Source organism: Erinaceus europaeus, chromosome 7 (genome assembly GCF_950295315.1).
Source record: "Erinaceus europaeus chromosome 7, mEriEur2.1, whole genome shotgun sequence".
NCBI lineage: Eukaryota > Metazoa > Chordata > Mammalia > Eulipotyphla > Erinaceidae > Erinaceus > Erinaceus europaeus.
This window is the reverse complement of record NC_080168.1, coordinates 27,623,570-27,647,408: the sequence shown is the minus strand read 5'-3', so window position 1 is coordinate 27,647,408 and position 23,839 is coordinate 27,623,570. Positions and strand designations below refer to the sequence as shown.

The window sequence follows — 23,839 nt, the reverse complement described above, 5'->3', positions numbered from 1 at the left end:
ACAGAGAGAAATGGAGAGAGGAGGGGAGACAGAGAGGGGGAGAGAAAGATAGACACCTTCAGACCTGCTTCACAATCTGTGAATCGACCCCCCTGTAGGAGGAGAGCCGGTGACTTGAACTGGGATCGTTATGCCAGTCCTTGTGCTTAGCGCCATGTGTGCTTATTTCTGTTCTAATCTCATGAATGATCAACTAGAAGACATGGTGCACCACACTTCCAGAGTTCTGTGAAAGAATGCAAAGTCCTATCAGCAATGCGGTGTTTTATTTTTAATGACAGACAGGCAGACTGACTGACTGACAGACAGAGGGTGCCAGAGCATCACTCTTACACAGGTGATGCCTGAGACTGAACTAGAGACATAATGTTTGAGAGTCCAGAACTTTATGCATTGTACCACCTTCCCGACTACACTTAAAAAAATTTTTTTTTTGTTATCTTTATTTACTTATTGGATAGATGCAATGCAGACAGAAATTGAGAGGGACGGGTGAGATAGGGAAAGAGACAGAGAGACACCTGCAGCTCTACTTCATCACCTGTGAAACTTTCCCCCTGTAGGTGGGGACCAGGGGCTCGAACCTGGGTCCCTGAGCATTGTAACCATGCACTCAACCAGGTAAGCCACAACCTTTTTAAAGCATAAATTCTTATGTAATATTTCTGGAAAACACTATTTACTTGATGTCAACATTTTCAGCCCTATTCTTTCTTCTTTTTAATTTTTTTTAATTCTTTATTTATTGAATAGAGATAGCCAGAAATCGAGAGGGTAGGGGAGATAGAGAGGGAAAGAGAAAGAGAGACACCTGCAGTCCTGCTTCACCACTTTCAAAGCTTTCCCTCTGCAGGTGGGGACTGGGGGCTCGAACTTGGGTCCCTCAGCACTGTAACATTTACACCCAACCAGGTGCGACACCACCAGGTCCTCATGAGCCCTATTCTTTATAGGTTAATATTCACTGCTAATAACTGGTCCCAATTATTTAAGAAATAATTATCTTGAAAAGATCTGGGGGAGTTGGGCGGTAGCGCAGTGGGTTAAGCACATGTGGTGCAAAGTGCAAGGACTGGCAGAAGGATTCCAGTTCAAGCCCCCAGCTCCCCACCTGCAGGGGAGTTGCTTCACAAATGATGAAGCAGGTCTGCAGGTGTTTGTCTTACTCTCCCCTCTGTCTTCCCCTCCTCTCTCCATTTCTCTCTGTACTATCTAACAATGATGACATCAACAACAACTACAAAAAAAAAAAAAAGAAAAGATCTGAAATCTGACATCCTAAATGTTTGTGCTTATTTGCATAGTTCTGCTTTCTGTATAGCTCAGTAGTTTGACTCTCCCATGCGAGTTGTCTTAAGATAGGACGCAAATATTTTAAAGGCAAGTTTAATCACAGAGAGAACAGTGAAATCATAATTTCCTTCATCAATTTCTAGCACCATGTAGAAATGATTAATTTTGCGTGATAGTCTTCCTGTTAAAACTGTCTGATATTGCATTGCTCTGCAAGCAGGTAGTGATGCCATGCTGATTGCTATTAAACTTAAGTAAAGTACGTAATTCTGTCCTCATTTTATTTGTTTTATGAAGCTGGACCCATGACTGTAGAACTTGCATTTAATTTAACTTAAATGTGAACTTCACCAATTACCCTGCTGCTCTAGCCTATTAACTCTTTACGATACAGAATTGTCATCCATCTTGTTATCTGTGTGTGCCCTTTGGTGTCATGGCACAGATAATTGAGAAGTGTCTGCTTCAACTTATGCAAATCCTCAACAGAGAGGATATCAAAGATGGAACCTTCACAAAAATCTCATTAATTAATTACTCTTCCGTTTTGGTATACTGTGTTTTGATAAAGATTTTATTAGATACTCAGTATGTAACAGTATATGTAATGGGTATGAATCAAATGCAAGTGAACAATAGCCCCAAATAGCTTGAGATACTTTAAGGATTAAATTATTAAAAATTAACTTTCACATTTTTCTATTTCTAAACTTTTGGACTCAAATTTTTCCTTTTTATTGCCAAACCACTTTTCTTAATTGTTTCTGATTCTTTTTCTTGGTGCATGAGACAGATTAAAATTATTACACAATTGTTATATGGGAAACAAAAATGTTATCCATGTACAAACTATTGTATTTACTGTTGAATGTAACACATTAATTCCCCAATGTTGGGAAATTGTGAGGATGTAGTTGAGCTTGGCAGGGCTTGATTTGAGGGGACATCCATCCTCTTGTCTTATCAGACTTATTATCTACATAATCATTGTTTTGCCTGAAAGATCCCCACCCATTCCATTCCTTTGATCTATCTTCTTTCTACCCTCAAGATCCTCCCTGCCTGCAGGCTATTATCAATCCTACCAGTTAAAACAGTTGCTAAGGAAGTTCCTACTTTTCCCAGCCCTTTTGCCTTTCTCCACCCCTTTCCAAACCAAGTCAAGCCATTTCCGTTTCCGACTTGCCACTTCCAGGTCCGACCTTTAAAAACCTGGGCTCCCTGATCAATAAAGAATCGAATTGCCTCACCACCATGAGTCTGTTCCTGAGTCATCTCTGTCAGGCTAGCTTCACGGGCAGGAGAGAGAGACAACCAGGGACTCATGGCTGAGTGGTACGCAGTTCAGTCTTTATACATGTGGAACACAGTGCAATCTAAGCTATCTCTGAACACAATCTTGTTCTTATATATCTCCTGAGGTGGAAGAGTCAGGTCCGAAGAGGATGTACGTAGGATAGGGGGTGGGGAGAAGGAAAAAGTGGGAACCAGTGAGGATTAAACCAATGCCCTGGAGGCAGGGGGGTGCTTAGTTAACAGTGGTTATGTAAATAGAATACAGTGTTAAGCAGGGGGAATTAAATCAATGAAACAGAAGGGGTCTTAGAAGCAGAATTAAGAAGTATACCAACACATCTCTCTCGGATCACTGAGTGGGTAGCAGCCCAGGCTGGCTCCGGTCGCATTCTCTCCAACCCAGAGAGTACGCGCCCGGGAAGAGGCACTCCCACGCTAGCCTGGCACCCCAATAAAGAAATAAAAAAATAGATAGTACATATAGAAATTGAGAGGAGTGGGGAGATAGAGAAGGAAATAGAGACATCTGCAAACACCTGCTTCATTGCTTATAAAATCCCCATAGGCTCCTTGCACATGGTAATTTTTATGCTTAACTGGGTACACCATTGCCTGCCCCACAAAATGAACTTTTAAAAATAAATGCAAAGTCATAAATTCTCATATGGAAATCAATGTTTTGAACAATACTATGAAAGCAACTTAAAGACCTGTTGGGTGGTCTCAATAGAAGAGTAGAGATGAATAAGGATAGATTCACTGACCTTGAAAACTGACAAAACAATTTTACCATTTGTTTGAACAGGGAAAATGACCAGGTAAGAAATGAAGAAAACCTCAGGAATCCTGGGAATTATAGAACCCACCACTTACAGCCTTAGAGTGTTAGAGGACAAATCAGACTAGGAGTTGGAGACTCTGAACAAATAGTGGTAATAATCATTCCAAGTTTGATAAAGAGCACAAACCTATTTTTCAAGAGGCTAAGAAAAACCCCAAGTAGGTTAACTCCTCAACTTCATATCAAACTGTATCACCACTAAACTTCTAAAAAAGAGAACATTTTATGGCCTGGGAGGTGGCGCAGTGGATAAAGCATTGGACTCTCAAGCATGAAGTCCTGAGTTTAGTCCCTGGCAGCACATGTACCAGATTGATGTTTGGTTCTTCCTCTCTCTCTCCTCCTCACTTTTTCATCAATCAATCAGTCAATCAATCAATAATTTTTTTAAAAAAATAAAAAAATAAAATAAAATTATTACATAACTTTCATAGTGTCATTAGGACCCTTTCATGTGTTACCACAGACATACACATGGTTCCTGTTATTATATTTACATTATAATGCACATCTCATTGTTTATATATGACACATATTGTTTATTGTGTACAGTATTTAATCATTAATTTATCAAACATCTATTAGTTGTCAAACATTTAGCCAAAGCACCTCCTTTACTTTCATCTTGGGAATAGTTTCTCATTTATGAAATTTTTACAAATTAAAAACAGTGAGAAAAAAAAAGACTTTTCAGTACATTTTTCTATGAAAGCAGAAACACTGTCTCTGCTGCCAGTACTTGTACTCTAGTTAGTAGTTGGTTCCTACCTTCTGTCATTATGTAGAGTGCTAATGGATTCACGAGTCTCCCAGAGTTCATTCCGGATGCTAACTATGGTCTAAAAGAGCAAGAAACAGAGGAAATAAATTATGGAGCTTTGGTTTGAATTTAACCCACAGACCTAAAAAAATGTACCCTATGAACACTATATCAATTAGAAAAATATAACCTATTCAACAAGTTACTGGCATTTAAGTCTATGTCCACGTACAATGATGTAGATGTTCGTATGTTCAAGGTGCAGCTAAATGTAATAATGTTTTCCTTTTTACATAATATTTTTAAAGAAATTATCAAATGAGAAATTGTTTTAGGCTTTAAATATAAATTACTATAGTCTTTTCCCAAGCTGGGTTTTGTCCAGTGTATCTCCTTTTCCAAAAGCGTCTACAAAAAGCTGTCGTGTCATTGACTTCCTTTTGGATCAAGAAAAAAATTCCACTTCTACCACATACCTTATACTCAAATTTTCTTTTCTTTTTTATTTTTTTCAGACATGGTTCTCTCTCTTTTAAAAAATATTTTTTATTTACTTATTGTTGCATAGAAACAGAGAGAAATTGAAAGAGGAGGGGGCTATAGAGAGGAAGAGAGACAGAGAAGTGGTGAAGTGCTCTTCACCACTCATGAAGCTTTCCCCCTGCAGGTGGGGACCAGGGGCTTGAACCTGTATCCTGGTGCACAGCCATGTGTGCACTTAAACAGGTGCACCACCGCCTGGCCCCTTAAATTTTATTTTATTTCCATTGCTTCTTGCTTGTGTATATGCTTAGACTGAACCATTTCCCTTTGACTTCAAAAAGCATTTTTGAACTAATATTGATTAGCGCAGCTGTCACTTGGGTTTCTCACACTAACCATCGTCTCTCACATCACACTTGGTTCTCTGACCTAACCTGACTCACCTTGGACCAAGGCCCTGGGGCCTCATGTACCATACTTTTAACTGAGAGATGAGATTTCACTTCTCACATTGATAAGCAGTTGCTAGTATACTCCAAAGCTTGGTCTCCATCCTGCAAATGATGATCGGAAAATCTGACTATGTCAGGAGAATTCTCCCATAAAAAGAGTCTACAGGTGATGGAAAGGACAGACAGAAGAAACTGAGATGTGAACTGAAAGTCACACTAGCTGATTAGTTCACTCTTTCTGTGACTTTTCTGAGTGACCTATGTCTTGTCTGCCTCTTCATTCAAAAATACTCAGTAGCATCTTGCATATGCCTGACGTAGTCTTCAAATCAGTGAATTTCCCATTTTAATACTAATATTATTGTCCAGCAATTGAAAAGAATGTAAGATTAGCAGATATAGACCTACCAAGATATATCCATAGAATAAATATCATGATTCATTTAACTATTTTTCACATAAGTAACATTAGACTGTTTTCAGTTTTCAAAATGATAAGTAATGTTGCAGTGATCAAAGATCTTTGTTTAGAAGTGTGCAATGCTTCTAATTTTACATCGAACACACACATACTCATGTACATATATGCATACAAATGAATATTTGAAAATACACAGAAAAGTACACCCTCAACAGAGTGCCTATATGGAAAGATCAATAACCTGTTAGGGAACTAGCAATAGGCTGGGAATTATGGCTCAGAAGGATTACACTTTCACTTATAATATTGACATGTTTTTATAAGGCAAAGTCTTTTTATTCAAAGAAAGAAAATATGGAACAATATAAGGTAGACTCAGAAGCTTTAAAAATGAAAAAGATGAGACAGAGGTAGAAGGAAAGGAAAGGAAAGTAATAGAAACAGCAAAACATCTTTCAAATCTCCTTCATGAGAAAAACAAAAATGGGGCGCGGGATGGTCGCGCAGTGGGTTAAGTGAACATCGCGGGAAGCGCAAAGACCGGCATAAGGATCCCCATTTGAGCCCCTCGGCTCTCCACCTGCAGGGGTGGTGAAGCAGGTCTGCAGGTATCTGTCTTTCTCTTCCCTTCTCTGTCTTAACCTCCTCTCTTGATTTCTCTCTGTCTTTAAAAAAAAAAAGTTAAAGTGGAACAAATTGTGCAAATGAATTATATATATATATGTGTATATATATATATATATATATATGTATTTGAAGTAAGAAATAGAATATTGTAAGTTATCCTCACACATGTAATTTTAGGTCTCTACAGAACACCCCAATGTGTATTAGGGTGTGTATGTGTGTGTGTGTGTGATGAAAGTATCTGAGTGGCTTTGTTTACACAAGCATATGCAGGGCACACAGATCTTAAAGGACAGGACACAGAGGGAGAGCAGCTACAATTTGAAAACGGATTCCTCCTTGATGACTGGCAAACATAACTGATGATTGTATTTTGAAGGCTTTCCTTAGGATCAGCCTCTGGATTACAATGATTGAGAGAAAGCCTACACTGAGTTACACACAGAAGGGCAAACAATTGATTGAAAATATGGGAAAGTATTTGCAGAGTGCACACTTTACAGATATAACCAGGAAGCATTTCTAATCGTTTTGATGAAGACATTTTCATTGAGATTAAAAAATAATAATAATAATGTTTCTCTCATATCTTTTTTTCTTTTATTTCCTATCATCTCTTCTAAAATTCTTCATCATTATTCTATTGGATGAAGGAAATTACTTTCTTTTATGCTGTAACATTTTAGTAACATCAATTGTTAAAAAGTTAAGTATAACAGACTTAGAACATTACATTAGTTTGGTAACAAATGATATCAATTTTACATTGTACACATTATGAAATTATTACCATAATAAGCCTACTTAAGATTCATCACCATACATAGCTCTTTTTCTTTCTTATAAGATAATTTAAGAAGCTTTCAAATTAGGGCCATACAAGCAGAAAACAGTTTTTATTTGTAAGTTATATTTAGAAGTTTTGGGCTGAGTATCTATGAACATCTGTATCTATGAACAGGAGATCAGTTGAGTGACGCTAGCCTGTAGGGTGTAGACATAGGCACAGTCCTCCGAAAGCAGAACTTTGCTGTTCATTGGGTGCATGTCAGAAGTTGGCATAGGTTGTTCAGGGAAGAACTGGACATTATATTAGACACCAAGTAGGAGAAAGTTCCTGCTATTTAAATACATGTAAAGAGAATAGCTTTTGTGTTTCTGTAAGGATGTCACTACTAAATACTCTAGAAAAGAAGAAACACAAAAGAACGATATAAGTTAACCTAGTTACCTTCCAAAAAGAAGCCTTTTTGCACTCTCTTAATAACTTCAAAAATTGCTTTTTTTTTGTGAATCTTTTAATTCTTTATAGACATTCAAGCATTCTGGAAAAGGAAATACATTTTGATCCTTTTCGTTTTTCTTTCATTTTTTATCCCTCCATGGTTATCACTGGGGCTCGATGCCAGCACTGTGAATCCACTGCTCATGGTGGCCAGTTTGTTCCCATTTTATTGGATAAGACAGACAAATTGAAAAGGGAGGGAAAGATAGAGAGGAAGTGAGAATGATAGACAATTACAGACCAGTTTCACCGTTTGGGAAGCATCCCCCTGCAAGTGGAGAGCCAGAGCTCCAATCCAGATCCTTGCTCGGGTCCTTGTGCTTTCTTACTATGTGTGCCTAACCATGCGTGACAGCCCAACCCTTATTTTGATCTTTCTCTAAATTTTAAACTATTTTCCTAGCATAAAACTACAAAAAGTAAAAGAAAAAGACTGGTTATATTTTTCTGAAGAATTTAAAATATTCAAACGATGAGTCTCATTATAAATAAGACTAAAAGAAATGTGTGAGGAAATATTTTTCATAGTTAAGCTTAAAATTTTATAATTTCATATACATTAATAAGTCAAACTGATGCATCAGAAAGAGTGGACAGAGCGCACTGACATACGAGAAAATAGTACTGCCTTCAAAGCTATATAGAAAAACGTTGCCTTTCACTTTTAATTAGAGAAATGTAAATTAAAGCATCAAGCTTATCATATGAACAAAATCTAAATTATGGTGAAAGTCAATATCAATAAGCATCAAAGATGATAGTAATTTCATTCACTGTGAGTGCAATGTAGTTTATTCTTTCAAACAATTCCACAATAGCTAGGAAGAATTTTAAAGATGTGTACACATCAATCTAGTGATTCTACTTTAGGAAATTTAATTTAATGAAATATCTTGGGAACCATGTTCAAAGAATATGTATAAGCATTTCAGTAGTAGAGTGTCATACCAAGAATTGGAAATAACATTAAACAAAAAAGTAGATGTTAATTAAGTAAAGCTAGAGCTGGACTGTGGTGGATACCATAGAATGCACATGGACCCATGCCCAAGGACTAGGGTTCAAGTCCCAGGTCCCCATCTGCATGAGGGAAGCTTCATGAGCAGTGAAGCAGTGCTGTTGATCACTCTGTCTCTCTTTGTCTCCCTCAATATCCCTTTCCCTCTCTATTTCTCTCTGTCTCAATCAAATACAAGGAAAGAATATACTTTTAAAACAAATAGATAATTTACACCCCCTTAAATAAATATTTCAACCAACCATTAAAATATTTGTAAGAATTTCAATTGTAGTTTTCAGTTCTCAGAAATACAACTTACATTAACATTGAAACATATAACACCCTACCTGCAGGGGGAAAGCTTCCCAAGTGTCTGTCTCTATCTAATAAATAAATAAAGATAATGATAAAAAATTAAAAAGTAAGAAATATATAACCAATGAAATTTGTGGTATAATCTAAATTATATTAAAATATTTACAGATAAGGAAGTGATCATATAATCTTTGCTGTCTTCTGACTTTTCCAAATTTTCTGTGACAAGTATGTGATATTTTATGCTTGGTGGTAAAAAAAAGTTCTTTTTTTTTTTTTTTAGAAAAAAAAAAACCGCTCCTAAATCTAGCATCAAATTAACATTGAACATAGTACTTCACTGAATGGGTATTTCAGTGATTCTCAGTGCAACATTACACAGTAGTTTATACTAATTGCATATGAACAGTAATTCCTCCCCCTTTTACTTTGAAGACTTTTTATTTCTTTAATGAATGGAGGGAGAGAGAGGGAGATCAGAGCAGACTCTCTAGTATATGCTGTTCAGGGAGTCAAAGCTGTGTGCTTGTAAGTGCATGTCCCATGCTCTACAGTTAAGCCACCTCCCAGCCTCTCTGCCTTTTCAACTCACCTGCTGGTGGGGGCTATTGTCATTGGTCTGTTGCGCCTGAGAAGCCGTTTGTGATATATGCTTAGAGGTCTCTGTAGTTTTTGGCCCAGATGGTCTTCCATACCTGGGTACTTTAGAGATACTGTATTGAATGAAAAGCATGTTATAAAATACAGGTTTTTTGTTTGTTTTGCCTCCAGGGTTATTGCTGGGTTTCAGTGCTTGCATTATGAGGCCATTTTTCCCATTTTTGTTTTTCCTTGTTGTTATCGTTATTGCTGTTGTTGTTGGATAGGACAGAGAACTTGAGAGAGGAGGGGGAGACAGAAAGGGGGAGAGAAAGACACCTGCAGACCTGCTTCACCGCCCATGAAGCGACTCACCCTGCAGGTGGGGAGCCAGGGGCTGGAACTGGGATTCTGAGTCCGGTCCTTGAGCCTTGCACCATGTAGCCATGTAGCCATGTAACCATGTATGCTTAACCTGCTGCGCTACTGCCCAGTCCCCAAGTACAGTGCTGCTGTTTTTTTTTTTTTTAAGATGTTGCAATAACTTTCTTTTATCATGTGACATCAAGGAAAGTCTTTTTAGAAAATGGTTGATAAGATATTAAATTTAACATTTAAAAACAGCAACAAGGAAGCCCAACTTTTTCTTTGAGTTCTTTTACAACCACATTTTTTCTAGTCGAATAGCCAATAACAGAAATGAAAATTGTGATTTCCCCACAGGCTGACAATCTTAAGAATGTAAAGAAATGCAGGGATGACAGTAGCAAGTTCTCCAAGTCAACTTGTCCAGGCCAGAGACCAAGGCTTCTAATTGCAGGAGTCTAATTACTATGTTACATCTGAAGAACACAGACTATAAACCAGTTTAGTTCAGACACATTCCATTTTATAGAATTCCATTTTCATAAAATTATTAAAAAATTATTTTAAGGTATCTTGCCATCCTGAGCTATTAGGATACATAGATTTTTAAAAAATATTTATTTATTCCTTTTTGTTGCCCTTGTTGCTTTATTGTTGTAGTTATTATTGTTGTTATTGATGTAGTTGTTGTTGGATAGGACAGAGAGAAATGGAGAGAGGAGGGGAAGACAGAGGGGGAGAGAAAGACAGACACCTGAAGACTTGCTTCACTGCCTGTGAAGCGACTCCCCTGCAGGTGGGGAGCAGGGGACTCAAACCGAGATCCTTACGCTGGTCCTTGTGCTCTGTGCCACGTGCGCTTAACCCACTGCGCTACCGCCCGACTCCCAGGATACATAGATTTTAAAATACAAAAAAACTCCCTGCTCAGAGACTTCACATCGAATAAACACATAATTATACAATCTCTGTCTGTCTGTCTGTCTCTCTGTCTCTCTTTTTATTGCCTCCAGGGTTATCGCTGGAGTTTGGTGCTGGTACTACAATCATTTTTATATTCTCTTTTTTTGACACAGTGCAATTATTATTTATTATTTTCACAATGCAATTATTAATACATAATGCAATACCAATGTGACATATTTTCTGTGACATGTTTTAACGTGTTTAGGCAGTGTTTATTTGGGAGTAGAAAAATAGGGAAAGGCGTAGCTTCTTTGTCATACATCCTCTGAGGGAGACTTCTATACCTACTCCATCAAGAAGCAATTTAGTACCTTAGGACTGTCCACAGTATTTTCTATACTTACACAAACATACATAAACATCAAAACATCTTTTGACTCTGTTTATGAGCTTGCCATTGATTGCAAAAGGTATAAAACAATATATCTTCTTCCTTGCGTTACTTTCTTACCAGTCTTCCAATTTTCCTCATTTAAAGAATATTCTTCTCAGATCAACAAAATAATACTTGGATAGTGTGATGCATTAACTTGAACATGACACACACTGGAGCCTGGGCCACAAACACATTGAAGGAAACTTTGGTGCTGTTCTCTCTCTTAGTTACAGTCTGAGTTATCTTCAAAATGTATCCCTTTAATTCCTTTCTCTTGCCTGATTACTATGACAGTAACTTCCCACACTATGTTGACTAGTAATGGTGGTAATGGGCATGCTTGTCTAGTACACTTATAGACCTAACTGAACATTATTACGGTATTATACTATTACAATATTGTTTTGGGTAATGCTTATAGTACTCGTGGAGCAGAATACAATACACTCACATTTAAAGCCCTTTAGTTTTACATGGTGTCTGCGTCTCTCTTTTCCCTCATCTTAACTTTACAAATGCTACTCTACACTTATGAAGAACAATTGCCCCTAATTGTCAGAAAAAGTCAGAAGGCCACAGGCCATAGCTGAGTATAAGATTCTGGTTTCTCTCTGTCTCAGGCTGAAACTTCACTATCTTCTTTCAGTTCTGTGAAATTACTACTTTTGATGCTCATTCATGCTCCATCCTAAAAGAATTCAAGATCCATCTTATCAACCCATCTATCAATTCCTCCATCATCTATCCAGCCATATGATTACCCACCAGCCCGTCATTCAATGAACATTTATTTATTTATCATTCATCATATTCAGATAAAGTTACAGTCACTGCGAGTACAACTGGGGGAAAAAAACGCACGTTTCCTAGCCTAATGAAGCTTATATTATAGCAAAATAAATATAGTGTAACTTATACAACATAATATATAAGATGTCAGTTGCTTATTAAATACTCTTAAAGAATACTAAATGGGGAGGGATCTGTGAGCACTTTAGTGTGGGGACAGGTGCTAAAGTGTTAAATTGGAGGCCAGGAAAGACCTTCAGATGAGATGACATTTGAGCAGCAATGATTCTTTAGAAGTGAAAAGTCAAGTCATGCAGAGCAGTGGTGCTACCCAGGAGTACGGGATCTTTCAGGCAATGATTTAAGCAATGATTTAGATATTTTTTAATACTTATTTATTTATTCCCTTTTGTTGCCCTTGATGTATTATTGTTGTAGTTATTGTTGTTATTGATGTCGCCATTGTTGTTGGATAGGACAGAGAGAAATGGAGAAAGGAGGGGAAGACAGAGAAGGGGGAGAGAAAGACAGACACCTGCAGACCTGCTTCACCGCCTGTGAAGCGACTCCGCTGCAGGTGGGGAGCCGGGGGCTCGAACCAGGATAATTATGCTGGATCCTTGCGCTTTGTGCCATGTGCGCTTAACCCGCTGCGCTACCGCCTGACTCCCAATCATTTAGATCTTATGGAGGGATCTAGCTTGGCCATATTGGGCTGTTAGGGGAAGGGTAGAACACAGAGACTATGGGGGAACAGACAACTGGGGAGGTCATTAGGATGCTCCAAATGTGAATGATCTTTCAAGCTGTGTTTCAATTTGATTTTTAGCTTTAAAACAGCGGAAGATAATGGAGGGAATTGAAGGCATGGGAAACAGAGATTAGTAAGTAAATAGTCATATTTGTGCTTTTAAAGATCTGTTTGACTTCAAGAACTAAAATACTTGTAAACAAAAGTACAGTTCTTTGTATCCTTCTTATGCAAATATATAAACTTAATCAAGATCTTAATTATTCAATAAATCCAAGCGGCTAACTGATAAATTTTATTGTCACTCTTCAAGGCGAGGGTGAAGTATTGGCTTAAGGAAAACAGATGAATAGCCGTTGGGTTTATTTCTTTTTGTATTAAGATCTAGATTATTTGTGCTGAATTAATGATATACATAAAGAGTATATTTAAATAACAATCTGCTAGTAGAGCACAAGGATAATAAATGTCACATAGCTGCAAAGTCCACATATGATCTTTCCTTTAAGGAGCTATAAATATCTGTTAAATTGTGACAATTATAAAGTGACAAAAATTGCCACTGTTATAAGGGATTGAGATGAAAATAAGTGGGTGGATGTCTGATAAATGATTAAAACTCTATTAAATAAGTTAACATGGGCGAAGGTGGATAGCATAATGGTTATGCAAAGAGATTCTCATGCCTGAGGCTCCAAAGTCCCAGGTTCAATCCCCCACACCACCATAAACCAGAGCTGATCAGTGCTCTGGTAAAAAAAAAAAAAAAAAAAAAAAAAAAAAAAAAAAATCACCCCTGCCTCCTACCTTCTTCAGAATCATTAGTGTCATGAAAGCAAACACATATGCCCTATGCTGGTTCCCTAACAAGTACTCTGTTATATTGATGTAATCAAATGCCATTCTTCATGGCAGTCTCCGATACTCACCCAGCCTGTGCCTGGGTGGCTGTGTCCTTTAGAGTCACCTGACCCAGTCTTTGCCTTCTAGCAGCTTCTTCCCTCTGATAGCGTCCTTGAAGCAGGTTGTTTCTGAGGGCCCTGAGAAGGAGCTTGGTGTTTTCCCTTGTTGACACTTGCTGCAACATTTAAAAGCGTGTTGAACCAGTTTACACATACTCTCCTTTCCTTCTTGGGGTAGACTGACCTCTGTGAGAGTTTTGAGATTTCATTTACATTTATGCCCTTAGAAAAACCACCTTACTTCCTTACTACCTACAATTCTTCACATTTCCTGTCTTTCTCTGCACACATGTCACACAGATTCCCAAGCCAATACCTCATATTCACAAGTTATTCCTCCTAGAAACATTCACTAATGTGGAATTCTGTGTTTCTCTGTACAAAAGGAACAAAGAACTAATGAGATATTTCAAGAGATTGTTGTTGCTTGAACCCTAAAGTGGAATAACAAAGTGACCACATGGTGTCAGCCTAGCATCAACAAGCCTTATTTCTCCCCAGGTCTTTTAGAAACATATGTCAATGAACCAGAGGGTTGGTAAAGTTTGGTAATGTAGTGTCCTCTGGAAATAATTTGGCAACATTCATGCACTTGATTTTTATGGCCAATTAGTCGCAGAAAGCCGTTCTCAGTGAAAAATGTTAATCAACACCCTTCACTACTGTGGTATCTGAGAGGGATTCTCAGAAATTGATTTATAAAAATGTAGTGAAGAAAAGCAATAGTTCTTTCTGGAAACATTTAAATACATCACTGCATGGAATATGCTCTCTCACTTTTCTGGTGAACAGAACTCTCTTGCTGAATATTTATAATTTACTAAAAAAATTGAAAGACAGCACTGAAATCTTAATAGTTTCTAACTTTATTAGATTTATTTTTTCTAACCAAAACTGAAATAGCTATCTTTCTTTAATTTTCCCCCTAAGGGAAAATACTTAATGTTTAAAGCTCAGCAAAAGATATGTTGAAAATGAAACAGAAAATGCCTCCCCAAATGTACCAAGGACTAGAATTCTTGTTTCATAATTTTCACTAAACCAGAGGTCTTCTTTTTTTTTTTTTTCTTATTGTCACTAGGCTTATTGCAGAAGCTCTGTGCCTGCAGGATGAGTTCACCACTCCTGCAACTTCTGCCAAGTCTTTTTTTTTTTGAGGGGAGGATATGCATATGGCATTTATTGTTGTAATAATTGCAAGGGTATATACTTAAAAAAAAACTTGTGAAATAATTTAGTTGTGAAGTTAATGGTTTACATACAGTTGTTGCCACATGGGTACAATTTGTCATCTCAACATGATAGGTGTCTGCAAAACATTCATCCCCTTCACTTCCGTCTTTTACCATAATGCACCAGGACCACAAGGCACCCCCCCCTCAAAAAAAAGCCCTCTCACTGCCTTCCTTTCCCAGTTTTTGCTTCTGTGCAATACATCAAACCTTTTATTAAAATATTTATTTATTTATTCCCTTTTGTTGCCCTTGTTTTATTGTTGCAGTTATTATTGCTGTTGTTATTGATGTCGTCGTTGTTGGTTGGACAGAGAGAAATGGAGAGAGGAGGGGTAGAGAGGGGGAGAGAAAGATAGACACCTGAAGGAAGACCTGCTTTACCACCTGTGAAGTGACTCCCTTGCAGGTGGGGAGCCGGAGGCTCGAACCAGGATCCTTACACAGGTCCTTGCGCTTTGAGCCACCTACGCTTCACTCACTGTGCTACTGCCCGACTCCCACATCAAACCTTTTCTATAGGAGAGAGAAATTGAGAAGGATGGGGACATGGAGAGGGAGAGAGAAAAAGAGACATCTGTAGCACTTTTTCACCACTTATGAAACTTTCTCACTGCAGGTGGGGCTTTGGGACTTGAGCCTGTGTTCCCTGTGGTAACATGTGTGCTTAACCAAATGCACCACCACCTGCCCCCACCTGCAGGGAGAAAGCTTTTTCTTTTAAATCAGAACCTGTTTCCAATGTTTCACACCACTTATTCCTCATAGGTATTTCCTAGCAAAGAACTGACCTTTTTTTTTTGTCCCCATATGGTTTCACTAAAATCTCCAATCTAAGGAAGTCATACTTATCTGGCAGTTTTAAAATTGAGGTTGCTACTTCTTAGATGGAAAGATGACAGCATTTGAAAGAGAGAAAAAGCCGTGGTTTTATGGGAAGGGATGGCTGTTGAACTACAACAGCTTGTGCAGATGTGACTCATGAATAGCTTGGTGTGTGGCATTAGGTGTTACCTGGTCACAGTGCTCAATCACAGGATGAGACAGCTGATGGGACTTGCTGTGGAGACCAGATAAGAAACACGCCTGGCAGATGTCAAAGTTGAGACACTTCAGACAGCGGTATCTGTCAGTTAAAAAGGAGAATGTGGCTTACATCACGACTAGAATGTGAGCGCTAAGAATATTATTGGGGTGGGAAATGAACCTCCCCCAAATTCATGATATGTGTGTCTGAGCTGCCAAGTTGGTGTAAAGGGTCTGTCAAACATTTCAGATATGTTAAAGGATGCAGATGTGTTTATTTAACCAAATAAATAATCTTTTGATGGTATTTTTATAACACAGTGTGAAATTAATATAGTTTTACCAGCAAACTATAGCTGAGCAGTCAGATTTATGTCCCCTGCTCCTATAAAGTACTTTCCTTTTATTTATTTATTTATTCACCTCCAGGGTTATTGCTAGGGCTTGATGCCAGCACTATGAATCCACTACTACTGGTAGCCACTTTTTCTTTTTTCTTTTTTAAAAATATGTTTATTTATTTATTGGATAGAGACAGCCAGAAATCGAGGGGGGAGGGGGTGGTAGAGAGGGAGAGATGGAGAGACACCTGCAACCCAGCTTCACAACTCACAAAGTTCTCCTCCTGCAGGTAGGGACTGGGGACTTGAACCTGTGTCATTGTGCACTGTAACATGTGCACTCAGCCAGGACCCCTATTTTTTTTTAATTCGATAGGACATATAGAAATTGAGAGGGAGGGGGTTGGGTGGTAGCACAGTGGGTTAAGTGCACATGGCACAAAGCACAAGGACCGGCATAAGGATCCTGGTTCCAGCTTCTGGCTCCCCACCTGCAGGGTGGTCACTTCACTGGTGGTGAAGCAGGTCTGCAGGTGTCTTTCTCTCTTCCTCTCTGTCTTCCCCTCCTCTCTACATTTCTCTCTGTCCTATCCAACAATGATGACATCAATAACACCAATAGCAATAACCACAACACTGATAAAACAAAAAGGGGAGAAAAAGCCTCCAGGAGCAGTGGATTCGTGGTGTAGGCACTGAGCCCCAGCAATAACCCTGGAGGCAAAAAGGAAAAAAAAAGAACTTGAGAGGGAAGAAAAAAAAAAAGAAAGAAATTGAGAGGGGAGAAGGAGCTAGAGAGGGAGAGAGAAAGATAAGACACCTGCAGACCTGTGTCACCACTTGTGAAGCTTCCCCACTGCAGGTGGAGAGTGGTGGCTTGAACCCTGCTCCTTGCACCAGTCCTTGCCCAGAGTACTGTGTTTAATGAAGTGCCACTGCCCAGCCTCCTCTCAAATACTTTCTATATACAGAAAACTGTGTACTTTGGCCTTAAAGTGGAACTTGTTCTTCAGTCACACATGGTGTGACTGTACAAAGTCTTTGAGTTGAGTTCTAAGCTTGGAACAAAAAAAAAAAAAAAAGGTGGGGGGGAGATTTAGATAAAGTTTGAATTAAAAGCCTTACAAATTGGCAAGGTAGGACATAGGGTTTTCTTTTCTTTTTTTTTTCTTTTCTTTTCTCTTCTTTTTCTTTTCTTTATTATTTTTTTTTTAAAGACTCCCTGGTAGAAAGACCAGTAAGTTAAGGCAGTGAAGGCTGAAGAGAAGGAGGGCTTAGAGTTTACCACACCCATCAGGCCAGCTGGCAGGAAGCCCATGAGAGAGCACCGCTTACTGCCCTGTCCCATCTGGACCCTGGTAGTCCCATTAGGAAGATATTGAGAGCACTGAAAGACTGCACTGACAGCTGACAGTTTTGAGCACTTCTGTGTAGCAGGTTGTCTGCATGTATTGATACAGTTAATCCCCATGCTAAACTTGCTTTATGATGAAGTGTTCGCATTACCGCTCTACTTCACAGAGGAAGGAAGAGAATCAAAGCGTTTAAGCAAATGGCACAGAATTCACCAACTAGTATGTCCTGGGAGGAGACTTTGAGCTCAGGGTTACCATTTCAACGGCGAACCTGAAGTCCTCACCACTGAATTAGACCACCAAAGCAGGGAGTTTATGCTTCAATTCACACATGATCTTACTAGTGACCTTGAAGTGGAACACTTAAGCTCATGAAAGCTTTTGAGGTTGCTTGGTACATAGAAGGTTTTTTCAAATAACATTAGTCCATTAAGGACCAATGAATAACTTAGTTGCGGGGGTGGGCAGTGGTGCACCCGGTTAAGCACACATAGTACTAAGTGCAATGACCTATGCGCAAGGATGGGGTTGGAGCCTGCGGGGGGGGGTGGGGGGGGGAGGGGATGCTTCACAAGCGGGGAAGCAGGTCTGCAGGTCTCTCTGTATCCTCTCCCCTCTCAATTTCTATCTGTACTATCAAATAAAATGGAAAAAAAATGGCCGCCAGGAGCAGTGGATTCATAGTTTGGCACCAAGCACCAGCAATAACCCAGCAAAAAATAATAAAATAAAATATTGTTAGATGGGACAGAGAGAAATGGAGAGAGGAGGAGAAGACAGAGGGGGAGAGAAAGATAGACACCTGCAGACCTGCTTCACCGCTTGTGAAGCGACTCCCCTGCAGCTGGGGAGCCGGGGGCTCAAACCAGGATCCTTACGATGGTGCTTGTGCTTTGCCCCACGTGCGCTTAACCTGCTGCGCTACTACCTGACTCCCTTCTTTTTTTAATTTAATTTAATTTAATTTATTTATTCCCTTTTGTTGCCCTTATTGTTTTATTGTTGTTGTCGTTGTTGGATAGGACAGAGAGAAATGGAGAGAGGAGGGGAAGACAGAGAGGAGGAGAGAAAGATAGACACCTGCAGACCTGCTTCACCACCTGTGAAGCGACTCCCCTGCAGGTGGGGAGCCGGGGTTCGAACCGGGATCCTTATGCCGATCCTTGTGCTTTGCGCCACCTGCGCTTAACCCACTGCGCTACAGCCCAACTCCCCTTTTTTTTTTATTGTGGTATGAATATGTCTTTATTTCACTTGATTTCCAATAGTTCTGACCACTTGTATGTCAACTGTTGAAAGTTACCTATTCCAAAGACTTTTTTTTCTTTCTGTGAGTGACATGCTACTATATCCTTCCTTGGAATTGTTTGCAAATCCAGTTCACTTTCTGAACAACATTAAACACCGATTTCCCATTCTGTTAATGTCCCCACTAGATCTGCCAGTTGTAGATTTAAGGTCTGGATCAGTTAAGATGTAGAAGTGTGGGAAGGAAAGAGGACAAAGTGAACAGAGATGTGTCCCAAATCCTCCACTCTCTTCATGTTCTAGCTAGAAAGCCCCTCCTTTGACTTATTCTGAACTACCTGGATGTCCCACCTTGGCTCCACTGTATCCTTGACACCTGTGATCTGTGCTCACTCACCATAATAATGGTGACCTCATGTCTGACTTCATCATACCAGTTTCTTTTTCTCCTCTCCAAGTCTTTAATAGTAATTCATATTTCACTTAACTGTTATTTTATTTATGGGAGATCTATCATACCCTTTCTTTAAGATGGGATTTTGACTGCCATCTTCAAATTACAAAAAGATCTAACTTTTTCACCTTCAAAACTAGTTTGCACACCTGCCTTTTCCTCTAGAAGCTTTCAGCTGAGCTGTTCATTCAGAATCAAATCAGTCTCGTGGGTCCAGGGAATATTGTCGTTTGCCTACACTGGGAGGCAGTAGAACACCGTGAGAGCAGAAATTCTGGGCTAAGAATGCCAGTCTTTGTCCCTTGCTAACTATGTGAATGTAAGCAAGTAAGTCAGCTTCTCTGTAAACTGAAAATAACAATACCACTGTTTTTTTTGAGGGAGGAGGGGAGCATGGTTATAACACATCTTAAATGAGATGAATTATACGAACTACTCAGCCTAACACTTGTGTAATACTTAATAAATGTAAGCCAGTAAGCCAGTACACTTGTTGTATGAGTGGCTCCAAATATTTTAGGCTTTTTTTTTTTAAGTAACAAAAGACAAGTTTTTTTGTTTATATGACGGGATAGGAATTAGAATGTCAGTCAAACTGATATCAAAAGGTTTAAGTATGAAATCACTGACTACCACCCCACACTCCACTCCCAAATGAGTTAATTTCCAAGTGTGTGAAAAGAACCACCAAAAGAATGCAGAGAGACACAGCTCTAATAGACTTTTGGAGAATGACTGTCGGTGGCATCCTGACTGCTGAGTGAGTGTACCTCAGTCCTGTGATGGGGAAGTTTCTGCAGATTCTACAGCGCGCAGGATGAGTGGCCATTGCAGTGACTGATAATCGGTAACAGGTGGGGAGCCACAGGAGGAGGGGCGGCTCAGACTGCAACCAAGACAGGAATTTCTCTTCTTTGATGGCTGGGCTCAGCACCTGAAAAGCAACAGCACTCTGAGCTGTGTTTCAAAGCAGGTCGCTTATATAGATGAAACTGTTCTGTCCTCCTCTTTTCTGGCTTTGCTTCTGTCAGTTCAGTGGAAGAAGGGAGTCTATTTTTCTCAAGAATGGTCAGAGCAAGCCTGTCTCCTCAGCTAGCTTGTCTGGGATGTATAATTGAGCAATGTAAGCAAAAATTTGAAAGGTCCTTGCTTCTCCTCAGCCTCCAGGTCTCTGCTAGTGCTGAGCAGTGCTCTGGTGGTTCTCTCTCTCTCTCTCTCTCCCTCTCCCTCTCCCTCTCCTTCTCCCTCTCCCTCTCCCTCTCCCTCTCCCTCTCCCTCTCCCTCTCCCTCTCCCTCTCCCTCTCCCTCTCCCTCTCCCTCTCCTTCTCCCTCTCTCTCTCCCTCCCTCTCTCTCTCTCTCCTTCTGTATCTTTTCCTCTGTGTCTCTCTCACTAAAATAAATAAACATAATGTTTTTTAAGAAGTAAGTGGACACTTGCATGAAAGAATTTTAAGAATATATCAGCATGGAAATGAATATTTGAGGGTGAGAGAGAGGGAAAGAGAGAGAGAGAATTAAAAGAACTTTCAGGGTTGGGGAGATGGAGCTTCCAACCTGCCTGTCTTCAGGTCCATAGCTAAAGACAATGAAAAGTAGTTTTCATAGCGCCATGGAATGAGCCTGTCTCCCCTGTCAGGCTGCATGTAGGAGAGACCTGGAAAAACTTTAAAAGGAAAGAAAAATAAAGACAAGGGTGAAGAGGTGTGTACATTTGGGGTGGAATATCCCTGCCCCAACACTGTATAAAGTCTACTTTTTAATTGTTATCACTTTTAATAAAACATTTTTTTTCAAGCAAAATGAGGATGAGGTTCTTAAAGGCCAAGGGCAACCAACCCCAGAAGTGCCAGTATTGGGCTCTATTTCAGATTCTGTCCAGCATAACAGATCTACCATCTCAATCAAGTTGCTCACCTGCCTGTCTCCAACCTCCAGGGGAATTTGCAGGGCACTCACCCCTTGGAAACAGCTTCGGGTAGCACTTTCCACAAAGTCCAAAGCATGACTCTCACCCACAACAGCTGGGAGCTGTAAAAGGCAGGGAAACTCATATCAACCATTAGAACATGAAAAAACATCTGACCCCTGGCACAGCACACCTGCGAGATGATGCTCACTGAGACTGCATGAGATGCTTCAAGCAAAGCAACTAAGGGATGTGTAGACTGTGTGCTAGGTGAGCAAAGACAATGCAGGAACAGGTGGGGGTAAGTGGGAGTTAGCTGGAGCGCTGAGGTGGGTGAGAAGGCCTGAGAACTGGGGCGGTCCTGATAGCCGACTTGGAATCCCAGTCAAATCATTTTCACCTTTCTTTGTCATTATTTCTGGGTTTATTATAACAATAATACTTTTATTAAACTTTAGAGTCACTTCAAGGAAAAACTCTTCAAATGTGCTTATGCTTTCTCATTGAAATCAAAGTTCATTTCTGAGGAAGGACAGTCATCATTATTCTTAGAGAAAAGGGTGTTTGAGATTTCACATTGTGCTCAAGGTAAAACAAAATTGATATTTAGGGCCAGGGAGATAGTTAAGCAACAGAGTACAGGATTGTATTCATGAGGCTCCAGAGAATCCAGGTCCAATTTCCTAGGTCATCATTATGCTAGAGTTGAACAGTGCTTTGTTTTCTCTCTCATGTGTTCCCCTTCCTCACAAAAATCAATGAATAAATCTGCATGCTTAAGCTAATATGAAGACAACCTGCAAGTTCACTGATGGATAAAGAAGATGCGGTTGAGGGAGTAGGAGCTGGCTCACCCAGTAGAGAACATGCTTTCCCATGCACAAGGACCCTGTCCCCAGCTCCTCCTGACACATGGAGGCACCATGTAAACAGGGGAACTCATGAGTGGTGGAGCAGTGTTGTGGGATGTCTCTCTTATTCTCTCTCTCTCCCTTGTTCCCACATTCTATCTTAAAAAAAGAAAGAAAGGAGGTCAGGGTGGTCACACACCTGGTTGAGCACACATGTTACAATGCACAAGGACCAATGTTTAAACCCGTGGTTCCCACCTGCAGGGGGAAAGATTTGCAAGTGGTGAAACAGGGCTACAGTTGTCTCTCTGTCTCTCTTCCTTTCTATCTCTCCCTTCCCTCTAGATTTCTGACAGTCTCAATCCAATAAATAAATAAACACCAATTTTTTTTCTTTTTTTTAACCAGAGCACTGCTCAGCTCTGGCTTGTGATGGTACAGGGGATACAAAATAATTTTTAAAAAAAGAAAGAAGGAAAGGAAGGAAGAGAGAGAGAGAGAGAGACCACCAGGAGAGGTAGAATCCTGAGGTTCAAAATACCACTTAAAACCCTTATGGGGAAACAAAAACCATATATACATATATATATATATATATATATATATACAATGGAATACTATGCAGTCATAAAAATAAATAAAAAATCTTACTGTTTGGGACAATGTGAATGGACTTTGATGTTAGTATAAGAAGTGATATAAGTCAGAGAAAGACAAATATGGTTTTATTTCACTCATTTGTGAAAGATAAAGAAACACAACCAAAACAAACTCCTACACGCATAGAGGATACTGGAGGTTACTAGAGTGTGGAGCGGGTAGACATGATCAACTGTGTGGTGATGGATAAACACTAGATTATGGTAGGGGGCTGGGTGGTGGTGCACCACGTTAAGCACACATAGCGCATGAACCAGCGCAAGGATCCTGGTTCAAGCCTCTGGCTCCCCACCTGCAAGGGGGTCACTTCACAAGCAGTGAAGCAGGTCTACAGGAGTCTATCTTTCTCTTCCTTTCTCTGTTTTTGCTTCTTCTCTCAATTTCTCTCTGTCCTATCCAACAAGAACAATAACAATAATGGCAACAACAAGGGCAACAAAATGAAAAAAAAAAAAAAGGTTTCCAGAAGCAGTGGGTTCGTAATGCAGGCATCAAACCCCAGCAATAACCCTGGGGGCAAAACAAAACAAAAACTAGATTTTGGTAATGACCATGACATGGAGTATACAGACCTTGAGTTATAGCACTGTTTATCTGAAACTTACTTAAAGCTGTATAAGCCAATACTATTATCTCTCTCTCTTTCTCTTGTGCAGACACCCGTACACACACAAGCTATATATTGAGCTCATGCTCCAAGACTCTTTACTCTTGAGAGGTTTCCACACAGCTTTGTGAAATCCCACACTTTCTATGTATCCCAATGGTTCAGTTTACACTGCCACTCTCAGTTGCTTCAATCTTTCAACCATTATCATCATAAGTTTACTTCAAAGACTAAGTACCCCTTGTGACTGTCAAGATGGCTAAGAACCCAGCTCTGACATTATCCATGTGCATAGACATGAATCTGACACCTCCATCCATGCCTATTTGGTCTTGGGTCCTAATTTTGTGTCTGATGTCTTGTACAGCGCAAGCTGTTAGCATGCATTGCCTACAAGCTTAGAAGTAATTTCAGAAACCCCCTGCTGAGTCCATCAACTTGAATAAACATTCTTCTAATCAGGAAAGTGGCACTTAGAGCCACTCTGCTGACAATTAGCCAAGCAGAAGTCAACAAACATTTGTGTAATAGTGGGTGTCTTGTACTTTATATTGATAATAACCCTGACAAGAACTGAATGTAAGTAACTACTCCCT

At 39.6% G+C, this 23,839-nt stretch overlaps 1 protein-coding gene across 1 annotated transcript in view; it reads right to left on the bottom strand.

The window, feature by feature from the left end:
* The window catches only part of DYTN (dystrotelin), an 88,142-nt gene that overhangs the window by 34,187 nt on the left and 30,116 nt on the right, over positions 1 to 23,839 (bottom strand). The window contains exons 8-11 of the mRNA XM_060193403.1: positions 21,176 to 21,247; positions 19,989 to 20,152; positions 15,809 to 15,920; positions 13,530 to 13,678 (exon numbers count right to left, since the gene is read on the bottom strand). Coding sequence (XP_060049386.1) covers positions 13,530 to 13,678; positions 15,809 to 15,920; positions 19,989 to 20,152; positions 21,176 to 21,247 — 497 coding nt within the window. The remainder of the gene's footprint in view (positions 1 to 13,529; positions 13,679 to 15,808; positions 15,921 to 19,988; positions 20,153 to 21,175; positions 21,248 to 23,839) is intronic.